The following is a 24,847-nucleotide window of genomic DNA, read 5'->3' as shown; positions in this document are numbered from 1 at the left end:
TAGGAGCCAGGCAGCTGTCTCTGGGGAGGATATTCCATAACCCGGACAAAAGGCTTGCAAAAGGCCTCTGGTGTAAAAATTACAGAGTTATATTTGTATATTTGTGTGGTTTTCTGTCTGTCATCTTTTAGTCTCCTAAGTATTAAATGTGTTTCCTTTAAAAATCTCTGGAATGCTTAAAGTTACAATATATAAAATTTGCATATTATGCACAAGCAATAATTACTATGTGTTTAAGGCTTTTTCCTTCTAATGCTATGCAAATGAGTTCATAAAATATTGAATGCTTATTGATGACACAAAATTACTTTGTTGCAAAAATGTGTTGCATGACCTTGATTGTGATGTATCTTTATGCATAAAACTAAGGTAAGATATGGATACATCAGAACCAATATCTTATTTAAAGCCACTAAGGAAGTGCAAATAATTACCAGTCTCTGAATATATTGATTAAAAGTACATTTATTTTTAACTTTTATCTTTTTAGCTGCTGTGAAGCTAGGGTGTACATAGTGTAAAACTTCTAGAATGCTAACATTTAGCTTAAAATAAATAACTTTGTGATTGACCAATTCTCTCTCCTGTTGTTTAGGTAATCTTGTTATTGAAAGCAAACCAACCCAAGGTTATACTCCTAATGTAGTAGTGGGACAAGTTCCTCCGGGAACAAACCACATCAGCAAACCTCCACCGCAAATTAATCTTGCACAGCTTCGGCTCCAGCATATGCAACAGCAGGTGTACGCACAACAAAAACACCAGCAGTTACAACAGATGAGGATGGGGCAGCCTGCCGGGCAGATCCCTCGCCAGGCAGGCCCACAGATGCTGCAGCAACAGGCAAGTTTCAGATGATCTAAATTGAAGACACTCATTGTAGACACTAAAGTGCATCTTTGGCACTTTGAGTTCTACCTTATTCCACAAAGTTTAAGGTAGGGTTTACAGCGCTGTCTTGTAAAGCACAAAGATGCATCTTCATTTACTTCACTTGGCAAAGAGGACTGCTTTTATCTCATCTTTTAAATTACATAATGTTTTGTAGCCTCCGAGGTTGATAAGTATGCAGACCATGCAGAGGGGAATGAATTGCGGTGCTTTCCAAGCCCACCAGATGAGAATGGCTCAGAACACTGCTCGTCTCCCAGGGATACCGCGCCACAACGGGCCCCAGTACATGATGCAGCCACACTTACAAAGACAAGTATATGCTGTGTGCACATTTTGTTTCCCATCTTTGATTCTGGACTTTTGATTCAGCTCAGCTTCTATGTGTATATATCAGCTGTGAAACATCTTTTAAAGGGACATCTACTTCCATGTTGCTGGCTGTTTAAAGAGCCGCATAATAGGAATCTTGTAAAATTTTGGATATTACTAGCCGCATGCAGAGTTTTTAAGCTAATGGAGCATCTAATGAAATGCACTTGCAGCCACATTTTATCTTTCACAACTTTATTGCTTTTTGGCTGGATAACCAGCATGTTAATGTGGGAATAATTTGTTACATTCTCCGATTGAGGGGGAGTTGAAAGCTCGCAAAAAGGTTTTCAAAAAGGAGAAAAAAGTTTATGTTTAAAGTTTCTATGGAACCTTCTGACCTATAAAAAAGTGAATAAGATGCAAAAATGTTTTAGAAGGTTTAAAACAATTATCAGCAATGGGAAACTCATGGAGAGAATTGCAGGAAAGCAACAAGCTTTGAAAATTTCCACTTTTGCTTAGGAAAGAGTTTGCTCCTTATCATAACAATATTTTCCCCCTCTTGCTTCCCCCTCTCCTTTGTCTTGGCAGCATTCAAACCCAGGACATGCAGGTCCCTTCCCAGTTGTTTCAGTGCACAATAATACTATCAACCCAACAAGCCCTACAACAGCCACCATGGCCAATGCGAACCGTGGTCCAACAAGCCCATCTGTAGCAGCAATAGAGCTTATTCCATCAGTAACCAACCCAGAAAATTTGCCTTCCTTGCCAGATATTCCTCCTATACAGGTTAGTAAGCTATATCAAATCAGATGAAAGCTAATAATACGACATCAAAATTTCTAGATATTAATTGTGTGTTTGGTGTCAACACTTTAAAAACTGTATTGAAAAGGTATATTTGACTTGGGTCATCTTCTCATAAACTGACCAGAACTGTCTTGTTTTCCTAATCAGGTATGAAACTCACTGGACAAATTACTGTGTCTCCTCCTAATCTGCTTCACTCTTTCATTGCATTTTACACCATTTAGTATCAGTATTCATATTTAGAATCTTTTTTTTTTTTGCCAGGGGGTGGCATTTACGATTTTTGGAACCTAAGTCTGAATTTATTCTGCACTGAAACTAAAATGTTTTCAGTTCAGCTGTATGTCTTCTAAGGTAGTGGTTGCTAACTCATAGGCCACATGGCTCCCTCAAGATGTTTTTGTGTCCTCCCAGTTTGTCATTTAATGAATTAACACCCCCCCCCCCCCGTATGCTTCTATGGGTCCTCTGCAGTGATGCCACAAGGTTTTTTGTTCCCAGCCCACAAGCACATACACAAGGCTTTCCAAATGTGTCCATTAAAAGTGTGCTTTTAACTTCTAAAACACTTTTACTATCATGCCAAAATGTGTGTTTTATTTGGGGGTTTCACTTAATTGCTTTTGTAACTCCCTCACAACCTCCCTAAACTGTGTCCTTAAAAAAAGGCCACACAATCTTTTCCATTTGGGCCCTGCCCACTTTTACATGAAGTTCCCGTAGTGTTGATTATTGATGGGTCAGTGCTACCCTTGGACCTTGCTTGAAGGAAAAGCCCTACTACAAAATAAATGTATTCTTGTTCAAAACTAGATCAGGTATCCTAAACTATTTTTGCCATCCACCCTGATGAGTTTTTTTAAAAATATGATATATTTTCCATTCTTCTAGTGGCAATCCTCTTAGTAATAGTGAAAGCATATGGTTTCTCCTTGTCTGCGTTTTTTGTCCTATATTTGAATAAGATAGTTAAAACATACAAATCAGGGCAACTTAGTAAAATATAAGGTGCAATGAATGAGTTCCATAAGCAGAGAGTGGAAGTTGTTTTGAATGTAAACTTCTCTCTGACACAAACCTATGCATCAGTATTGACGACTGAGTTTGAAATATGCTTGCTTCTTAAAACTCATTGAATTCTAAGAGTTTGCTACAATATTCTATGCTAAAGTTTGTTAATAATTTGTAGCCATTTCCTAGACTCCTTGATTATACATGCAGGAATATAGCAAATACAAATATGGCAAAACTTGAGTATTCAGCTGTTTGTTTCCCCTTATTATGTGAATCAGTGCTAGTGCTTTAAACTCCTTCAGTGAAAATACAGATGATCCTCAAGCTGTCATTTCTAGAATGTTGCATTTAGACTTGGCAGAATCACTGTGTGGCTGTCCTCCTTTATTTCAGCTGGAAGATGCTGGTTCCAGTAACTTAGATAATTTACTAAGTAGGTATATCGCAGGCAGCCATCTACCCCCTCAGCCTATAAGCAGTATGAATCCCTCCCCTGGGCCCTCAGCCCTGTCTCCAGGCTCATCAGGTAAGCTGGGAAGAGGCAGTGGGCATCTGTACATTTCTGCTTAAATTGAGACCTGCTTAAAGCAACCAGCAACTTTAATAATGACTACTCCAAATAATTTAAAGAAATTTGATGTTTCCAGTACATTTTCTCAGGTCTTAACATCCCTGTTTTTAATTTCATCGAGTTATTTCTAGTAACGTCTGCAATAATGCCAATGAGCACTTCTTTCTTTCTTCCAGTGTCTATAACTTTTATGTAGCTGTGATTTAGCTCAATTTTTATGCATAAATTATTTCCCTTCATGAAATAACCTGTAAATGAGAGGGCTATAAAAAGGGGTGCAGCATTGTAGCCACCAGCTCACTAGAAAGAGTAACGCATTCTGTGCAGCAAAAAGATTCATGCTCAACAAGTCGCAATAGTTTTAAAGTACATACCAGCAACTATTGCATTGTGACTACAGTCTTTTATCCTGTGAGTGTTAAAATTAAGTTTTCTGTACCACTCATCGTCATTGTTTCCAAGGCAGTTTCCAGAAAACCAAAACAATAAAATCACGATATCATAATATACAACAATAGTTCATAAAATGAGTGCAATTGTCATGGCTAGTATGGAGCTGAACAGCAATCTTTTTTCATATCCGTTCCATGCTCTGGTGCTTCTGTACTATTTATATAGTCTTGCAGCTGTGTAATATTCTGTGCCAGAGTGCAATTGAAGTCCTGTTCTTGAAATTCATCTGCTACTGTGAAAATTCAGTCTAGCATAACTTGCCTATTTGTGCCACTGCTGTGGAATGTTGGAAGTAAGTGCAAAATACAGAGAGGAGGAGAAACTGGGTTTATAGACCTTTCTTTACACACCTGGACAAATGGCAGTACTAAAATTGCTCTGAATGATACTTCATACTTCACAGTGTGTAATGTCTCTTTCAAAATGTATTGTTAGTAAATCAGCATTCAGTCCCGTTTTACTGTGCACTCCAACCTTTTCAGTTGTCTCTGATTATTCCCAGGGTTGTCAGCCTATATTAGTGTAGGTTCTCTTTAAATGTATCATATGTTTGTGGTTAATATGCAGTCACTAATAGTCCTTTATGATAGTTGCATCACAATAAAGTAATTGGGATTAGAAATAATTTAGGGCTTGACTTAAGATGTAAGGAATCAGAGCAACTATTTCATTTCAGGGGGAAATTGTGAGATTAATTAACGTGAAATGTCATTGAATTATTATATAAGTTTTGAATTATTTTATTACCAGTGGTACTGTCTGTACTGATACACAGGGTATTGCTTGTATAACTTGAGATGTGCAGTTATACAGCTCATGCTGCTGGTGTAAACAATGATTCATCCTTCTTAGGTTTATCCAATTCACACACCCCTGTGAGGCCACCTAGTACCTCCAGCACGGGCAGTAGAGGCAGGTGAGTTGAATGGCTTCAAAACCATATGCTAAGTTATTGAAGTGTATAGAGAACTAAATGCATATTGCAATTTTTAAAAATCCCATTTAAGAGACACATTAAGGTTTTTAAAAATCATGTGCCCAAAATATGGAAATTGTAAAGCTCCCATTTTGACCACTGCACCACATAAAGAGGAAATGCATTTTATATTCTCTCATATTCTGATCACTTACAGTTTAGGCCAGGAGTCCCCAAACTAAGGCCCGGGGGCCGGATGCGGCTCAATCGCCTTCTAAATCTGGCCTGTGGACGGTCCAGGAATCAGTGTGTTTTTACATGACTAGAATGTGTGCTTTTATTTAAAATGCATCTCTGGGTTATTTGTGGGGCCTGCCTGGTTTTTTTACATGAGTAGAATGTGTCCTTTTATTTAAAATGCATCTCTGGGTTATTTGTGGGGCATAGGAATTCGTTCATATTTTTTTTCAAAATATAGTCCGGCCCCCCACAAGGTCTGAGGGACAGTGGACTGGCCTCCTGCTGAAAAAGTTTGCTGACCCCTGGTTTAGGCTCTATGCACACACATTATTTTGGTCTTTCAGCCCCCACTTCTATCCTCTACCACAGGGGAACAGAGTAATTGACGACAGAACACGGGTAGCAGGGAACCAAAGCACAAATAGAATAGGGCCAAATGATTCACATTCCCTGTGTGTTTGGTGTGTATGTGTCTATATCTTGTTTTTGTTGTTCAGTCGTTCAGTCGTGTCCAACTCTTCGTGACCCCATGGACCAGAGCACGCCAGGCACGCCTATCCTTCACTGCCTCTCGCAGTTTGGCCAAACTCATGTTAGTAGCTTCGAGAACACTGTCCAACCATCTCATCCTCTGTCGTCCCCTTCTCCTTGTGCCCTCCATCTTTCCCAACATCAGGGTCTTTTCCAGGGAGTCTTCACTTCTCATGAGGTGGCCAAAGTACTGGAGCCTCAACTTCAGGATCTGCCCTTCCAGTGAGCACTCAGGGCTGATTTCTTTAAGGATGGATATGTTTGATCTTTTTGCAGTCCATGGGACTCTCAAGAGTCTCCTCCAGCACCATAATTCAAAAGCATCAATTCTTCGGCGATCAGCCTTCTTTATGGTCCAGCTCTCACTTCCATACATTACTACTGTACTAATACTAATAATATACTACTATACTAATGTATGGAAGTGTCTATATCTATACATACACAAACACATACCTTGCTTTGCTTTCTGAGCTGTTTACTGAGACAGCTCCTTTCTCAGCATGGAAACATAGCAAGCTGTTCATGGAGGAAGATTGCTCTTTTATTCCCTGGGCAGCTGGGCAGGGGGACTCAGCTATGTCCCTTCTCCCCTGTTGCTCCTCTGTTTTTACCTAATAAATAGGGGGATCTCAGGAAGGGAAGGTTTAAATCTCCCCACTTCACAGTTTTTACTCCCACCAATGCTGTTTAGCTGATCAGAAGGTAGTAGGTCAACTATGGGGAAACAGAGGCCTAGGAAGAGGTAAAACCTGTGGAGAGACTGGTAGATTAGAGTTTTCCAATCACTGCTCTACAGGTTAGAAGAACAGCCACTTGGGGTAAGTTCTAAATAAATGTTTAATAATATATATGCTTGTAAATTATATATAAAAAGGTTGATAATGAACCTCATGCTGCAGAGCCCTGTCTGCGCACATTGAAGCAAAAGTAAGACCACCAAAGTTATTATTTATGCCTTATCAAAACATCAGACTTGCTTTGCCCAGGTTATAAATTCAGAAGAATTAATTCAGATAAAACAAACGATTCTCTTACAAAGCCTAATTCTGTGCACTTTTACTCATAAATGTGAAAACTCTGGCCAGGCTCAGATGTAATGCTAAACTATTGTTAAGCATTACATCCATGAGCTCAGGCTCAGATGTCCCCTTCTCATATGTGGCTGCAAGGAGATCAGAAGCTTTTACTTCCTTTAACCAGAGTGTTTGAAGCTGGGGGAATATGGTTTGGAGAAAACAAGACCCAAAGAGGATTGGCTTGACTATTTGGCTTGTTTGAACAAACCATAGTTTAACAAAAATCCTTGCTGCTTAAGATGTAATGAGGAACTCTGTTTAATTTAAAAGAGAAAGTGAAATCTTCTAATCTTCTCGTTGAGCCACACCAGAGAAGGAAGGGTGAGCATGCAAGGTTGAGGCTTTTTTTTTTTGGCCAAAGTTGTTGAGCTTCTGGACATATGGCAGCCCTAACATAACACTTGACTATTGTTTAGTATCTTTCACCTCATCCCTTTCTTGCTGACTTGTGTCTGGCACTCAAGTAGGAGAAGCTGGACCCTGGATATTGTGTTTCTTGGCATCCTGTCATCACCATGTATAGCCTGTTGTTACTGAATGTGAACTAGTCTGTTCATGTATGGAATGTAGGGGTCAGTGCGCAGCAAGGGGGTCCCTGCCGCTGTGGTGATTCTTAACCTCATCGTTGCTCCTAATCTACAGGGCTGAAACATGAAGGTGAAATGCATGAAACTTTAGCTGTAAATGAGCACAATATGTGAAAGTACAATGAGAGGAATGCAGTATTGCGCTCTTCTGATCGTTCCATCAGTGAAAGCGTTTCAGCTTGCCAGATGGAATGATCCTCCCTTCTCCTCCTGTCCCACCGTCCTGTTCTGGGAGTTCTCCTGACCACTACCACCACCCACCAGGCAGAGGGGAAGGTGCTGGGGGAGGAAAGGGAAGAAGCCTTATTGCAGGCTTTCTCAACCTCGGCCCTCCAGATGTTTTGAGACTACAATTCCCATCATCCCTGACCACTGGTCCTGCTAGCTAGGGATCATGGGAGTTGTAGGCCAAAAACATCTGGAGGGTCGAGGTTGAGGAAGGCTGCCTTTTTGTGTAAATTGAAGCCCCTGTATTGGGGTTTCTTGTAAGAGCTGTGGTTATTGAACATATAAAAAAGCAAGCTTTGATGAGGAAAAACCAGCTCTGCTTTCTTGAAAGGGAAGTTCCACCTTACAAACAGTGCATGAAGTCAATGAAAGGGACTCTACAGTAGTATATTTGGATTTTTGAAAGGTGTGCTTTTTATCAGCAACAAAGATGAGGAAACAAGACCCTAACTCCTCTAGCTAGAATGTTTAAATTTCAGTGAGCAATTTTTCTGAAATTTGAACAGCTTGTATATCCCTCTCAAAAGATTCTCCATACCACACTCTAACAACAGAGAAAGATTTGATATTTAGGACATACTGATTTTATGTTTGGTAAAGTGCTAAAAATCCATTCCCTCTCTAATTTGGAACTACTTCTACAGCTGTAAAAACCAACTTGGTTACGATGCCTCCTAACCAATTGCTTCATCCACTTATGGGCACAATAGCTTTCACTAATTATATGGAATTTTTCATTATTTCAGTTCTAGCATTTTGAAGTGCAGTTTAAAATGTGTGCTTAATCCCTTTGCTTTCCAGCTGTGGCTCATCAGGCCGAACTGTGGAAAAGAACAATATTAGTTTCAAGACTGAACATGTGAAAGTTAAGCAGGAGCCAGGCACAGAAGAAGAGGTATGCAGTTACTCGGGACCAGTGAAGCAAGAAAAAACAGAGGATGGCAGGAGGAGTGCTTGCATGGTAAAAATCTATTTGTATGTTGTACAATTTATCATAAAAACTATCAGCAAGGAGAACTGAAAGCATTTATATTTTATTGTTTTAGGAGAGTTGTGTTACTTCCCAAGCCCTCCCCCTTAAGGCTTGCCCAATTCTCTCTCTCCCTACATTGCAGTAGTGGCCAGTGAGGTGATACAGGTGGGACTCAGTTGCTCTCCTGGCTTCCCAACACCAAGAGGGTCACTGCTTCCCTCCTCCTCCTCAGCTGTTATTGTGCAGTAGCTCACAGTGCCACCTTTCTGTGGCCAAGAGTGATGGTACTATTATATTTTTTTATAATACGTTATAGAAAAAGTAGGCATGTAGTCATTCCAATGCTCATTTTCTAACTCAGGAGTTATTTGGAGAGTTTCACATGGGACTAGTTTGAAACAGATTTGCCATGTCAGAGATGACCCTTCAAAATTAGTAATTTCTGGCACAGAGGAAGCAAGCAATACAGTAACTAGTTTGCATAGGAATTGTGTAGAGCCAGTATTGCTGGGTTCCCATCCCCTTGCACAATTCAAAACAGGCCTCCTATTTCAAAATATTTTAAGCTTGTTAAAATATTTACCAAATGGGGTAGACAGTAAACAAAGAATTTCAACAAAAGGGAAATGTCAACATGCACATGCATGTGCAGACAATTCTTAGACAAGTTGTGCACAGCTTTCAGTGCATGTTTTTAAAATGTTCTATCAATTTTTGAGAATACAACTGCAAACGTCAGTAAGATGTACAAATCAAAGAAATAAAACATAGCTGTGACTTAGTGAAGTACACAGGATGTTTATATCATGTTTTTCATCTTCAATATTAAGAAGTAAATAGGGAACGATGGGAGGGTCAGCCCATAGCATTTTGATAAAGCTGAGCTGAATGGGGGAAAGAGCTGTGGAGACATGGAAGTACAGGTTAGAGAGACATGGAAGTACAGGTTAGATTGCTTATGTTATAATAAAGAAGATAGGCAGGGGCTGAAGGGGAGGGGAGCAGAAAAAGGAAGGTGGAAAAGGCAGCAGTCTCCTACCCAAGGCAGTTTCTCATAGATTTTAATCTTTTGCCTTTATTTCAGCTTAGCAGTCCTGAGAGCAGCTTGACTCCACCACTTTCCACAAACTTGCATTTGGAGAGTGAATTGGAAGCACTGGGAAGTATAGAAAACCATGTTAAAACTGAACCAGCAGACTTGAGTGAAAGCTGCAAACAGTCTGGACACAGTCTTGTAAATGGCAAGTCCCCAGTGCGTAGCCTCATGCATCGATCAGCTAGATCTGGTGGAGAAGGCAACAACAAAGATGAAGATCCCAATGAAGACTGGTGTGCTGTGTGCCAAAATGGAGGAGACCTGTTATGTTGTGAAAAGTGCCCAAAGGTTTTCCACCTCACATGTCATGTACCCACTCTCCTCAGCTTCCCAAGGTATGAAAACATACAGGAACATTGAGTTAGTCACAATAAGATAGCAGCATCAGCTATCTTCTGTCAGCCAACAGCAGGGATGGGAAGCCTTTTTCAGCCCTAGGGCTGTATTCCTTCATGGACAACCATCCAGTAACTGCCTATCAGGGTGGCAAATTTGAGGAGGCTGCATTTGCCTCATAGTAGCCATGTTTGCTATGCACCACATGTTTGTGGCATCTGGGCTGGGCCAAGCAGGCATGATTCTGGGTCTAGTAAGGAGAACAAGTACGGAGAGATCTGTTTCTAGGTTTCAACAGGAGGCAGCGGTGGGATCCACCTGGATTGGGCTTGGAACCTGCCGGTAAAAGAGCAAGTCACTGTCTTTCCCTACCTATCAGCTCCTACCAGTTGGAGACATTTTGTAGGGCAACTGATGGGCTGTGTAATTTCTGGGGACAGAGGAAGGATTGGCAGTGCTTTTGTCCTCTGCACATGGATCAAGGCGAGGTTAAATGTCAGTGTTAGGCAAGAATAGGAACCTGTTCACTCTAGAGCCTTTGGGCTCCATGAAACATTCGCATTGGCTTCAATCCCTGAACATACCAGGTCTTCCCAATGCCCCTTTCCTATTTCTTGAAGATTTATTGGTGGTGGAAGAATGTAATTCCTGCCTGGAAAATGTGCAGCCAGGACAACCATATAGGACCTGCGCATAATATAATTTATTCTAGTTACAAAAAATGGATTTTCTACCTGTAGATTTTTCAGTAAAGGTAAAGGGACTCCTGACCATTAGGTCCAGTCGTGAACGACTCAGGGGTTGCAGCGCTCATCTCGCTTTACTGGCCAAGGAAGCCAGCGTACAGCTTCTGGGTCATGTGGCCAGCATGACTAAGCTGCTTCTGGCAAAACCAGAGCAGCACATGGAAACGCCGTTTACCTTCCCGCCGGAGGTATATATATATATCTACTGTACTTGCACTTTGACGTGTTTTTGAACTGCTAGGTTGGCAGGAGCAGGGTCAGAGCAACGGGAGCTCACCCTGTCATGGGGATTCAAACCACCAACCTTCTGATTGGCAAGCCCTAGGCTCTGTGGTTTAGACCACAGCTCCACCTGCGTCCCACTAGATTTTTCAGTACACTAGAACAAAAAAATGCCTGAATTTCTGAACTATATTTTCCCCATTTTTAGTGGAGACTGGATATGTACATTTTGCCGTGATCTTAGCAAACCCGAAGTGGAATATGACTGTGACAACTTGCAACATAGTAAGAAGGGGAAAACTGCACAAGGTTTGAGTCCTGTGGACCAAAGGGTAGGTTACAGATAATACATTTATCTTGTTTTGAAACTGTTCTTAACTAAATGCTCTTGGCTTTTCATCTGCTGTGGTCTCTTGACTTAGTTTAAACTTTCATTTACATGGGTAACTTTACTATATATCTATATTTTAATTAGTAAGTGGGTGCATGCTGCTATAGCAGGGCTAGAAATGAAATTATTATTGGAGATAGTCCAGTTTTTAAATGGCAGTTGGTTTTAATATTTATGGCTATATTGGGGGTCTACTGTAATTGTTTGAGCTTTCGCATCATGAACAAGAGATCAGAAATCATCTGGAATACTAGACTCCAAATAATCCAGATGACAAGAATGGATTGAAAATGTGACATTTTCACTTGGAGAAAAGGGTTTTTCCTAGAATTGACTTTTGTTTCCATGCTGATTGATTGATTGATTGATTGATTGATTGAACATACTGGCTTCCTTCGGGGCAAAGCTTTCCTATGATGGCTTACAAAAGATCATTACTTTCACGTGCATAGGATAATTTAGCTTCAGTGCTCTTCCAAATGATTTATAGTACTATCCTCTTGCAATGCTTCTAGTCTGTGCCCCTCATGATCTTCCTTTTTACGCCTTCACCTGTGATCCAAAGAGCTGTCCTTTTTGACCAGTATAGTTCCCACCTTGTCTTCAGCTCCCTCCTTAGATGGTCCCCTTGTCTCAGTCTGTGAAACATATGCTCTAATGATGAAAAGATTTGGGAATTTTGAACACTTCGTTTTAGGTATGATTAGACTGTCTTTACTTTCTGTTTTCCAAAGCCGTTCACATCTCTACGATAGGCAGTAATTCAGCATGTAATGGAACCATAGAATTGTAGAGTTGGAAGGGACCCCAATGGAGCTAGATCTAAGCACAATGAAGCAGTTGCTTCTCTCTCTATCTGTAGGTTTCAGTAATGGCAGTTGGTGGCTGCAGAGAGAGATGCTCACAGCTGGTGCTGTATCCTCTGGCTTTGGCAATTTGTAGCAGCTAGAATGCTTATGGTTTGATTTTCATTGATGCTACAGTATATTTCATTGATAGCTGTTTTCATGGTTTTTGTACCTTTTGGGAGGGTAGAAAGCAGTTATAGAAATGGTAAAATAAGTAAAATAATCACCCTATAAGCAATAAATAGTTTTGCCACCTGTGACAATGGCTTTTTTTCTAAAGTTTTTGACATCAATGCCTTGAACAACTGGCTTAGTTTTCTCCATAGAATTATGTAACTGAAATGGAATTAGCAAAATACATTCTGAGAAGAGGATGCAACAGAAGGTTGTGACATCTTCTCACAAGTCAAGGTGCAGTCTGTGAACCAGTTTCCCATAAAAAAACAAAACCCCAGAGCCAAAACTATCAAGGGGACTTTCTCTTAAGAAAGGCTTAAGCAGTTGATTTTTTTTTAACTTAAAGTTGGTTGGATGCATGATGAAGGTTTCTAAAATTATGACTAGAGGGAGAGGAAAAAATAGAGAAATGATTCACTCAAACCCAGAACTTGATGTCATTGAATGTCATTGATAAATCTAATGTATTTAATAACATAAAACAATGTGCGGTAGGTTCAGGATGGGCAGAATGCTTCAGGCAGTGCCTTAGATGTTGCACTGGGTGTTGTGAATAGCATATGCAACTTTTAGAAAGAATTACATTTTTTGGATGATAGATCTGTCAGTGGCTCTTAGCTAGGAAGGATGCTTCTATGTTCAGAGGCAGTAAATAACCTGAGCACTAGCTTTGTGGAGGCGAAAAGGGGGTGGCTTGTTTTTAAACCGGCAAGCGTGGGGAATAGAGAAAATATATTATTATTATTATTATTATTATTATTATTATTATTATTATTATTACATGGTGCTTGGATTGTGTGCTTCCCTGAAGTATCAGGCTAGTTAGCAGCTCAAGAGCCTGTTCTAATGTAGTGGGCTCTTTTTGTTGCTTAGAATATATTCTTCATGCTGTATCAAACGGCTGTCAAAACTTCCCGCAGCTCCAAAGGTTTTGGCATGTAGTACTGCTGGTTCAGGAAATAAATCCAAAAACCCCTTTGGTACATGGAATTAGTAGCCTGGTTCTTTGAATCTTAACCACAGGCTACACTTGTTTCAGGTAGTCTTGCTGAAGTTAGTGAGACTACTGCAGAGAAGGAGGTTTATTTGTTTTAGTTGTTGGGGTTTGAGAATGCTTTATATACTTGAATATTCCCCTGTAACTTATACATTAACTGAAATGCTGCCTTTTGGAATTATTTCTTTTGGAAGATCTCTTGTAAACAGTTCAATAGGTTTTATTACAATCAAGTAATATATAACTTTTGTTACATATGCAAGCAAGCAAGCAAATAAATAAATAAATAATAAAAGAATATTTTCTGTTTTTTCTGTCTGCAAGAAATGTGAGCGCCTCCTGCTTTACTTGTATTGCCACGAGCTGAGCATTGAATTCCAAGAGCCAGTCCCAGCCTCGGTGAGTGACTTAATGCATATTGCCATGGAAATGATAGAATGTGAAATAAGGAGCACTTGACAAACAAAATTGTCATAATGAAACTCAGACTAAAATCAGTGTGATTATTATTTTGTTGGCCAGTCTTTTGAGTAGTTTTATCTGTTCACAAAGTCGTTTGGATGAAGATAGTCGACTGAACCAGAGAGCTCATGATGGCTACTATTTTTTATAAATCACAAGTTTTCTCAGAAGAAAGAGAGAATGAATCTCTCTCTCTCTCTCTCTCTCTCTCTCTCTCTCTCTCTCTCTCTCTTTCTCTCAGGGAATATTTCACTGTTGCATAAATGAAATACCACCACATTGGATATACACTTTACTTTGACTATTTTGACTCCCTCCATTTTTTCTCAACAGATACCAAATTACTATAAAATAATAAAGAAACCAATGGATTTATCTACAGTGAAGAAGAAACTGCAGAAGAAACATTCCCAGCACTACCAGACACCTGAAGATTTTGTGGCAGATGTTCGGCTGATCTTCAAGAACTGTGAAAGGTTTAATGAAGTATGTTAACTTCCAACCTGCAGAATCATTCTGGTTAATATGCGAGTCTCATTCTGCACCTTTTCCATGTAGACTTTAGTTACAACTGCTGTAGGAGTTATAGACGTGGTTCATTTATGTAGGGCTCCCACTGTGTAGGTTGTATGTATACATGGTTGGGTGCAGAACTGAGTCTTGAGCTCTTCCCCAATTGTGCATAGAACATTTAACTGTGAATGGGTTCAAAGCATATAAATGCCTAGATCTGTCAACCTACCTTATAGTAGACAGATTACAGAGTGGTGCTTGCTTGCATATTAATGTATGCATATAGGCTTTTTTCACAGTTTAAGTTCTGGATAGCCCACTTACGTACAGTCTACTCTGTGATCTGTAGACAATTCATTGGCTTCTCATATTTTCAGATTTCATGTTAGTGAAATTGGTGTTTGGATGGCTCAAATCATGTCTGGAAGAGATTAATATCTGTGTATTGTCTAAATATATTGCAAGTTTTGATTGAAGATTCCTTGTATTTTCTGTAGAGCAAACCTCCCTATGCTGGCACATTATTGCCAGAACTGAGCAGACCCAAATGATAAAACTATCCCAGACAAGTTCCTTGTGGGAGTCACTTAACGGGATAACTGCAAAGCTTTAAAAGCAGTGGAAAACAAAACAAGCCATTACAACTAGAAGTAATCTTACTTATAAATTAAATCAATTATATCCACTTCTATATTATATGCACATAAATTATTTGTGTTTCATTAAAACATACAGCCTTGTAAGTGAACTGTAAACAGTTTGGGGAAGTGGTGGTGCACAGTAAATAAAACTTAAATAATAGTTTGAAAGGTTTAGACATTCATGGTTGATCAGCCAACATAGCTGGATGGAGCTTCCATGTTTAGGAACAGTATATTTTTGAATACCAAAGTCTGAGGATATGCAGCTGAGGAGTGCTGTTGCCTCCATGCCTTACTTGCACCTTAAAACATCTGACTAGCTATCCTTAGGAACAGGTACGGACTAGATGGATCATTTGTCTGACCCTGCAGTGCTGAGATATTTTTACACACAAAACCAAATTAGCTTGGGAAGACCCTTCATCTTAAAAGGTAATATGCTGGGCTTCATTTTTTTGTTGAGCTGCTAGCTAATTACACAACTTGAGTGCCCATTTTACTGTTGCATGTCAATTCAAAAATCCATTAATATAATATAAATAATACAAAACATCTATGATTGTGCATGTCTGGAATGTGGCATTTCATAGATGGTACTTTCTAAAGTACTCTCAGACTGAAGCATAAAGTTATTACACATGCATCCTACAAAATATGACTTATAAACTACATAATGGGTTAATTCATACAATAGTAAAATAAAAATAAAATAATGGATAGGGAAATACTTAATATGGACATGGGAGGTCATTTGGGCATAGGAAGACATTGAAAGATGCCCACCTGCTTGTGCAATAGAAATTCACTTGTGCAGGAAGACTTCTGTTTTCTCTTACGTCCAACCTTCTACAGCAGGAGAGCAGAGGCTGTAAGCCATGAGGAAAGGAAGGAGAAGCCCAGTTGTGTGAGCAGATATCTCTACTCATGCTAAGTTGGATGTCACCCATAGTTTCCAAACTTAAAACTAATCCTTAAAAAACTAAATTTAGAAATTTCTGCGATGTGTGACCATACACTGTTTGTGCACATGAAGGGAATGGGACACTGTGACAGATCTTGATGGTGTTCTAGAGTTTATAATTTCACTTGTTTCATGGTGCATTCAAGTAGCCTGTGCTTTCTATTTCAAGACATAAGAACAATAAAAGTGTAAAGCCAAAAAGGGTATGAGTCACTACACATGGTAGACTTCTTGAAACCTGTTGGGAATTGACCTTTTTAACTGAGCTAAACAAGTCAGGTGGAAGAGCTGTGTGTCTCAGAGCATACTGATGTTAAGGAATAGTTGAATTATTTGCTATGGAAGGAAAATGCTTCAGCTCTTAAGGGTGAATAGTTACAGCTACAGTAGGAAACTACAGCAATGAAAGATGTCTGCCTCTTTTATTGTGGCAGTATTATCTCAAATTATCAGGACTACTTTCTATGTGCGGTTACATTTTGTTTATCAAAGTGGACCAAGACCCAACAGAAAAAATACTGCATCACTTAGGCCATTCTTTAGGGGAAATTATCAGGCACTTGGATGAAAGAGATGACTGGCAAACTTCCATGTCACAGCTCTCACATCAGTTTGCTGAATAAATTTTCTGTGAGTCAAACAATACTGGTCTTCTGTGCTTGGTATCAGTTTCTGCAGTAACATAACTTGCTTAGGATTCGTGTACTGCAAATGCAGTAACACCTCATGAAGAGAGTCACCTCTACATCACTGAATTTTTAAAATAAATTGGTATGGTTGACTTTAGTCATCCAATCCTGTGCGGTCTCATGACTTTAGAAGGGATTATAATTTCCTTTTTTTTGACTCTGGTATCCTTTTTAGATGATGAAAGTTGTTCAAGTTTATGCAGAAACACAAGAAATTAATTTTAAGGTAAGCGTTTCAGACCATGCTCACTTGCTGAAGGGATGTGCATTACCAATGGGTGATGTGTTACTATCTTTTTCCTTTTCAGGGTGATTCAGAAGTAGCACAGGCAGGGAAGGCAGTTGCGTTATACTTTGAAGATAAACTTACAGAGATCTACCCAGACAGGACCTTCCAGCCTTTACCTGAATTTGAGCAAGAAGAGGACGATGCTGAAATAACAGATGACTCCGATGAAGATTTTATACAGCCGCGTAGAAAACGTCTAAAATCGGATGAGAGACCGGTGCATATAAAGTAACCTGATTAAAATGGACCTAAACTATTGTAAAAAGAAAAACATATTTAAGTGTTCCTGGAATATTATCTTGCCTTCAGTGGCCATCTTATTGAAGCTGATAGTGTTCAGACAGTATTAGAATACAAAAAGCATTTGTACAGAAACATACTTGTCAAAAAGGGGGGGAAAGCTTTCAACTTCTGTTCCAATTTTTTTGTTTTTAGTGTTTGAATTTTCATTTTTCACTTGAGAATACTCCCTCATTTCTCAGATATGTGTGTGGGATGAATGTTGATAAAGAAATGAGTTTTATATCACAACATTTGTATGAACAGTGAACACTTGTCACTACTTAGTAACCATTTCTGAAAGACTGGACCAAGGCAGTCATGTTTGCTTCCATGCTAGGCAGCAGTTTAAACTGCAAGAAACCTTCCTCAAGATCCTCTTCATGCAACCCTTGGTGTGAATTCGATTGTTTTTATTCATCGTCTCATCTAAGTGGTATTGCGAGTATCATATTCTGCGTTGGGTCAAATAGCTGGGTTCTGCTTTCTTTTACTGACTGTGTATAGAGAAGTATCGTGACTTGATCATTAAAACATTTTGAATTGGAGAATGCAGGAGTGCAAGTTCTTCATATGTGCTTCATTAAGTATGGTTGCAATTAATGCTTTTCGTGGTCTTGAGTGGAAGTCCTATGCACAGAACACTTAAGTGAGTATCCTCTTGGAGTTTATTAATCCTATTTTTCTTCCCTTGAAAGGCAGGATGTTGGCTGCAATACTGGTTATAGAGATCCTAATAATATCAGAATTAGACTATGAAGTTAATAGTTGGTGACTGTCCAGTCTTCCCTAATATCAATTTCTGATAGACCACTATCAGCAAACAGTAACTTTGTCAACTACCAAATGTGTAAAATTTTCTGTATTCACTCTGTCTTATTTGTAAATAGTGTTATTGTAAATCCTTTCTGACAGCAACATTTGCTAGTCTGTTTTTAAGCTAATATGTATTCTTACTAATGTTCCTAATCGAGAACAGATTTGTAATATGTTGTTTATTTCTAAAACTGAGTTCATAGTTTGACGTTCTTTTATTATTCTGTTAGAGCTACTCAGAGTTTTCTTCAGAAGCAGCTTAAATGAAATGTGGAAGAAAAGAGCCTATTGAGACAGAGTTAGTTGTTCACCCTTTAAACAGAAAAATTGCATGGACCAGTGTATCAGACAAGTGATTTCTGGGTAGGTGATGAAAATTGGCCAGCCCCAATTGTGATAATCTGCATGTAAGCAAGCTCTTCAGTTCTGCCTCAGTGGAAACATTCAGAGCAGAAATATTGCTGTGTTATTGTAATCTGATGTCGAACAGGTAAAATTCCCTATCTGGTCTGTCTTGAACGGCACCAGAGGATACAATTTCAAGCCCTTGTACAGAGCCGTATTTAGGTGAACTTGCGCCCCTGGCAGAACCGTCCAGATTGCACTCCGTAGCCATGAACAAATTAGCTCTTCTTTCTGCCTCTCTTCCACCCCCAAGCCCGCACCCATTCAATTCCTCATGCACTTCACCTTGTAATGATTTTTTTTGGGGGGGGTAATGAATTCTGATTGAAGGAGGACACTAAGATGGGGAAGGCTGACCTAGATGACAGTATATAGGTGTCTCCCCACTTACGCGCAGGTTACGTTCCAGGCTCCTACCTGCATAAGTGAAATCGCGTAAAGTGGGGAGCACCCCACTTTAATAGGGACAAGGGCATGGGAGCCAGCTCCTTGGGGCCAAGGTTCCTTCACCCCCCCCTAAAATATTTGAGGAGGTCCCCCCCCATGAGTTAATGAGCGTTGTCATTAAATTAGTGTGCGTGTGCTCCGTCTTGTCGATTTTACAGGGTGGTGCTTACATGCCCCCCCTACATTTTATTCAAGTTGGCACCCTTGAGGGAGGGTGTGTGAAAGGACAGAGGGAGAGAGAGAAGTGACTCTGGAGAGGCAGGGGCGCAAGCAGTGAGGTGGGCCAGGCAGTGTCAGGGGCTGAGGCTGGTGGACCTTCCCAGCCCTGACCCTGAGCGAGGTCTGGGAGAGGCAGAGCTGGCGTCTCACAGCCAAATGGGATGGGGTGCTTGGGGCATGCGCAGGCTCACCTGCCAGGCTGCCCAGCCAGCCGAGCTGTCAGGAGGCGTGAGGGGGCAGCCGAGAGCAGCCGCCGCCCAGCGTGCCCTCTTTTCTGTCCTGCCTGGGCTTCAGGCAGGGAGCGCTGGCTGGACAGGGTGCCCGGCGGAGGGTCTTGGCAGCTGATGTTACACCCCTCTCGCTTGCACCCCTGGTGGGAGCCCACCTCACCATCCCCTAATTACGACCCTGCCCTTGTACAGCATATTTTTACACCAGTTTCAAAAATGCAGGACATACAGTGCTGACCAAAATGTAAATTGCTGTAACACTGAGTAAATTCATCATGGGAAATGGTTCACAGCATATAAAAGAATTGATGAATAGTTTCTATTGCACAATGTGTTGTCTCAGTGATGCAGATAATTTTAATAAAAATGTGTGTTTTCATTTTGTGTGCAGACAGGATATAACTGGATCTGTACCTGGGAAAAGTAGTTAAAATATATTTTATGGCTTTGATTCACTTTTTTGGATCATCATTTACATTGCATTTAAAGTAGCAGCATCCAACAGAATTTTTGAATTTACAAGGTGTTTTCCAAAGGTTTTTGTCTAACTAACTCTAAATTGTCTGTATCTGAATATAATTATCATTGCCCTCTTTAATAACTTGGTCAAACATTCCTTTTCCTGATGGAAGGTCAGCTGTAACAGTAGAAGCAAGTCCTAGGATGATTTCTTTTCCATGCATCAAGGGTAACATTGAAACTGGGCTGTCATGTTTTTTCAGTACATTGGGTCACCTACCACAGACACACACAGCACAAAAAATTAAAAGAAAATCTGGGAACAGGATCATGGAGCAAGGAAGTTCTTACGTGGAGAAAATTGGCACAGATGGGCTTGAATGTTACCATCTATGCTCAGTTGAAGTGATATGTAAAAAAAGTGAGAGCTTGTTCCATCTGTTAATGTGTTGACTTTCTCACAAGCTCCCACAAGTTTAGTAGATGCACTTTTAACTGACGTTTTGGTAAAACCGCTGCATGTCAGCAAGGCAGTATAGAGCAAAGTGCTTAATAACGTACACTGTATTTTCTAGTGTCCCAATTTGCAATGGAATATGCACCATGAATCTTAAAATTTATGTATTTTGTAGTTTCCATGGCATCTATATTTTTCCTGTACTTTGAAGACCATTTTGACAACCTGGCGTTCCATATTACCTGAAAGCTGCAATTTTGTCAGCATACTTTCTTTTCAGATCTCTTAGGCTAATCACCCATATTTCCATGTTACATGTAAAAGTAGAAGACCTGTTCTTTTGAGGAATGTAACTAAACTATATACAGGAACCTGCTTTGCTAGTTCTGGTGGCATTTGGCAATGGTTTGACTTTTTTGCAGTCTTGCAACTTTGCAAAGTTCAGTGCAGATAGAGAATGGAAGTGTTCTGCAGTTGTAAGGATTTATTACCGGTATTTGCAAAAGAATGAATAAATAGTTTTTTCATACACATTGGTTTTTGGGTTGCTTTTCCACTTTGATTATCTGCTTGGAATGTAGTAGATCAGAAAGTTCTATAGAAGTTTTACAAATCACTAGGATGTATTGCTGAAGGATGTAGGAAGTAGACAAATACGTTTCGTGCCCCATTTTTTAGATAGTGTACTTTTCTTAGCGTTTGCAAGATTTGTTCAGCCAGAGTAAATTTTCTGCCACCTTGTATGTTTAATGTGCATTCAAGATCAACCTGCGTTTGGCAGTCCATGGATGTCTGTGCAATAACTGAGCTATACTGAGATTGAGAACACACTTTTGTATCAGGTTTGAAATGGATAGTGGAGCTTCCCTTGCGTGCGATAAGGATTTACCTGTGCTGCACAATTACAATATAACTTAAGTGTATTATGGTCCCAAATGGTCCCAAGATACTATTGTCACTTAATTTGACTCTTGCGCTCTGATTTTAAATGTTCTTGTAAAATAATAATAATAATTCAGATCTCTCCTGTTGGTTGTATATGTTCTGAAAGTTTAAGTTAATCCAAAGAAGAAAAAGGCAGTTTGCTTTGAAACAGGAAGGACGGCAAGTATGCAGCGTGCTGACTGTGGACTTCTCAATTACCTCAGCAGGTCCCCTGCCATGTAATTACTAGTAATTAGTGTTAGTTTAACCAGCTAAGTATGTTCAGGTCTTACATAACTGTGCCCTGGCATTAAGTGTCCTACCATATACTATTAAGGCTGAATTACTATCCAAAAAAGGGTGTTTCCCCGCGCTAGCTTTTAAAAGTAGAAATGCTGTTAAATGTAGATAGCCTTTTTTTTCATGTGAAAAGATTCCCATTAATACTACTTGGTGTGGCATTGACTGTCGGCATACTGAGCACTGGATAGATAAGTGGAATGTTTTATAAACATTTCTGCAAGCCACTGCAACCAACCAATATTTTTTAACAAATCACCCCAATTTGCCGTTCTGTTGTATAACTTAGTTTCCTTTGCCAGTCCTATTGAAGTGTAGGTAATGGCAACAGTATGTTGAAGTTGAGTATGTAATGTACTGGTTGTAGGCTTCTTTTTCCCGTTTTTTCCTCCTTTTCCTAGGAAAAAGCAATAAGACTGCTTTGTCTGTTGCCTCTTTAGCATGGCAGGAATCCTTTTCCTTTGGGTAGTGGTTTTATAGGAGAGTTTGTATGTGTATCACCCAAGTCTAGCTTTTAAAAAAATAATAAAGTGTGCAGTTAATAGTGTGGCATTTTATTTTAAAAATTGGGGAAAAGTTAACATATTTTTTTAAAAAGTAGGTGTTTGAGTAAATAACGGAGGTACTTTTTTAAAAACTTTATATGCCACAATTTAAATAGACATATTTCAGACTAATGCATAAGACTTGTGATGTCAGATATGGCCATCACTTTTCCTTTCCAAAGTTGCACGTGCAGTAACTCCATCCATTGTAGCTTTTGTGGTTTTTGCCTATTTGTTCCTCTCTCTTCTTTTAAAACGTGTCTGAATCAAAATAGCTTTGCTAAATTGCTGTTTTGGCTCTTAGTAGCTTATTTACAATTTAAAAATGCAGTTTGCCCCTTTCTATTTGAGTACTTTTAAAGCCGAGGAGCTGCTGCTTTCTTTTGACATGATTTGTGACTTTGTACAAAGAAATGCAAACATATAGACCTCTCATTCCCCTTAGTGTGAACATAAATTTCAAAATGGAAGGTAATGCATGTTTGTAAAAGGCCTGCAGATGTGGGCATTTCTTCAGTTCAAAATACCATTAAAGATGTATATAACAGGTCTATAAAGATTTGTGCAATTGAAAGCCTGTTTTAATTTTATATGTAAACCTACAAATCAAAGGGTTCCATTCCCAATATTATTTCTGGTAATTAAAACTGGTACTTTTTGCACATAGTTAACTTTACTGATTCTTCAAAAAAGTGCTGTTTCTGTGGTAATGTATTCTCTGAATAATATTTAATTTTTTAAAAAAACAAGTTAACGTTTCTAATTGTTCAGTTCCTGTGTTTTTTGGCTGGTGTGTAATAAAGACATTTTTTCCCCTTTACATGATTATTTAATACATTTAGCAGCCTGTAAATATTTCTTGTTAAATGCTCTGGAATGTGGTGTAGCAGTTGTACTTAGATCAGTTTTAAAAAGAATTGTTTTGAAAACTACTTTGTTTTGGTTATTTCTATTAAATTAGAAAAGGAAGAATCTTTCAAATGGAGTATTCTTTTGTAAACTGAAAAGCCTTCCTGAAAATATGGACTACGTTTTGGAGGGTCAGTTACAACGTAATTATTGGTATGGAACAGTAAAGAAAAACAGGAGTATTTCAACATTCCTTCAGAAATAATGTTTCCAGTTAAACTATATTCAGAAGACATCTGAGCCTTTTCAGTATCTCAGTAACGATGGATGTAAAATGAAGTATCTTGAAAGTGCTGTATAAGAGTAAAATCTTTAAAGTAGACAATCCCCCTTTGTGCTTTGATTGCAAATGGGACTGAAGAGCGCTCTTCTGTTATGAACACATGTTGTGTTTCACTGCACAAGTGCCCTCTGCCTGCATTTCACTCACTGTTTTGCATCTGAGTATAAATATGTGGGCCTTGTGTTACAACACAGACTAAAAGCATGTCATGCACAATTCAGATTATGTACAATCAGTGGCAAAGTCTTGAGAGTACAAGAATGGAAAGCTGTTAGAGAAACTAATCAATGTTGTCTCATAATGAAATGCCAATAACTTGATATGAAAGGTAGTCTGGTGTCTTCCCATAATGCCTCACGGCATCAATAGTTCTATTTCCTGCTGTGGAGGAGGGGATCATCAGATGGCTTGTCTCTCTCGCTCCAGGAGGCACAATCATGTAATTTGGTGACATCCTAAATTGAAGTTCACCCTTAATTTCTTCCTGCCTAGTTCCCAGGGCAGATTTTGGGTGTCCTTCTCTCATTCAGAGCCACCTTGGGCCTTGGCCCCCTGTATTTCCTTCCTCTACCCTCTGGGGCAATGGGGGAGGGGCAGATCAATGTCACTGTTGCTTTTACTTCTGTTGTCAAGGTAGAATGAGCAGTCAGCTACCGCCTCAGCAATGCCCGATTTACAGGAATTGAAGTTGGCACTCTATTTTTGCCACTTGTGAAAGAGTGAGCAGTCCCATTCTGCCAATTGAGTCTTCCGTGGAGGCAAGGGGAGCCCAGACTGTCCTTGGTGAGAGATCTGCCTCAGGGTTCTGGGTTTCTGCCAGGTGCAGGCAGACCTGTTGAAAGTGGTGGATGAGCTGCTGAGGGTCAGTAAGGCCATCAGGTTCCAGACCACCCAGAGGGATCTGCCAGGAATCCAGGACACAGGGAGTAAAGTGCACCCACAGCAGTATGACTTCCTTCCCAGAGCCTAGTAAATATGAAGGAAGAGTCCTCTCCTCCCTAATATGAGCCACCTTTCTGCAAGGCCAGTTCTTCAGCATGGTTCAGAAACACAGCTCTCTCTGGTTGCTAAGAGGGACTTAGCTCCCTGGATTGATCTAGTCCTTGAAGTTAACTCTGTCAGATCACCCTCCCCTCCCTACACCCCAAAACAGATGAGATGTGAGGAACTAAAAGAGTCTGAGGGCTACTACTGTGGAGAAGTTACATGCCCTCTTTAGCAACTGACAAGGGCAGTGAGCTCTTAGGGTAGAGACAAATGAGTTTTAAAACTTAAAAAAAAAACCTTTATCTCTTTGGAACTAATTGAAATTAGAATTATCTGATGAATCCATGAGGAGTTAGAATGGTTTCCTTCTAGATGGTAGCCATATAGCTATATGAGCTTGTCCTTTCTCAAGTCTTATGATTGCATCTGTTCAGTTCATTGACCTAATAAACACCTGGAACCTGCATTCCAGTTCTCTATATAAATTTCTATGTTAGTTAAGGCTTTTCCATGACGGTGGATAAAACTTCAATGCTGTTTTCTTTTTCCTGCCTGAATCTTTACTTCAATAATAAGGAAGGGTATACAGTTGTACCTTGGTTCTCAAA

The 24,847-nt window shown here is 39.7% G+C and overlaps 1 protein-coding gene across 8 annotated transcripts in view; it reads left to right on the top strand.

Moving 5' to 3' along the window:
* The window catches only part of TRIM33 (tripartite motif containing 33), a 54,549-nt gene extending 36,267 nt beyond the window's left edge, over positions 1–18,282 (top strand). For 3 of the 8 annotated variants that reach the window (XM_033153015.1, XM_033153010.1, XM_033153009.1), the window contains 12 exons: positions 596–843; positions 1,049–1,216; positions 1,798–1,998; positions 3,427–3,559; positions 4,910–4,973; positions 8,440–8,599; positions 9,696–10,042; positions 11,220–11,343; positions 13,749–13,823; positions 14,220–14,372; positions 16,866–16,916; positions 16,999–18,282. In XM_033153015.1, the coding sequence (XP_033008906.1) occupies positions 596–843; positions 1,049–1,216; positions 1,798–1,998; positions 3,427–3,559; positions 4,910–4,973; positions 8,440–8,599; positions 9,696–10,042; positions 11,220–11,343; positions 13,749–13,823; positions 14,220–14,372; positions 16,866–16,916; positions 16,999–17,211 (1,937 nt within the window). In that variant the 3' untranslated portion in view covers positions 17,212–18,282. The remainder of the gene's footprint in view (positions 1–595; positions 844–1,048; positions 1,217–1,797; positions 1,999–3,426; positions 3,560–4,909; positions 4,974–8,439; positions 8,600–9,695; positions 10,043–11,219; positions 11,344–13,748; positions 13,824–14,219; positions 14,373–16,865; positions 16,917–16,998) is intronic. The other 5 variants (XM_033153016.1, XM_033153011.1, XM_033153017.1 and 2 more) reach the window with 4 other exon arrangements.
* Positions 18,283–24,847: the final 6,565 nt, after the last annotated feature.

This window comes from Lacerta agilis, chromosome 6, assembly GCF_009819535.1.
Source record: "Lacerta agilis isolate rLacAgi1 chromosome 6, rLacAgi1.pri, whole genome shotgun sequence".
NCBI lineage: Eukaryota > Metazoa > Chordata > Lepidosauria > Squamata > Lacertidae > Lacerta > Lacerta agilis.
Note: the sequence above shows the minus strand (reverse complement) of the source record. Positions and strands in the feature narration are given on the sequence as shown.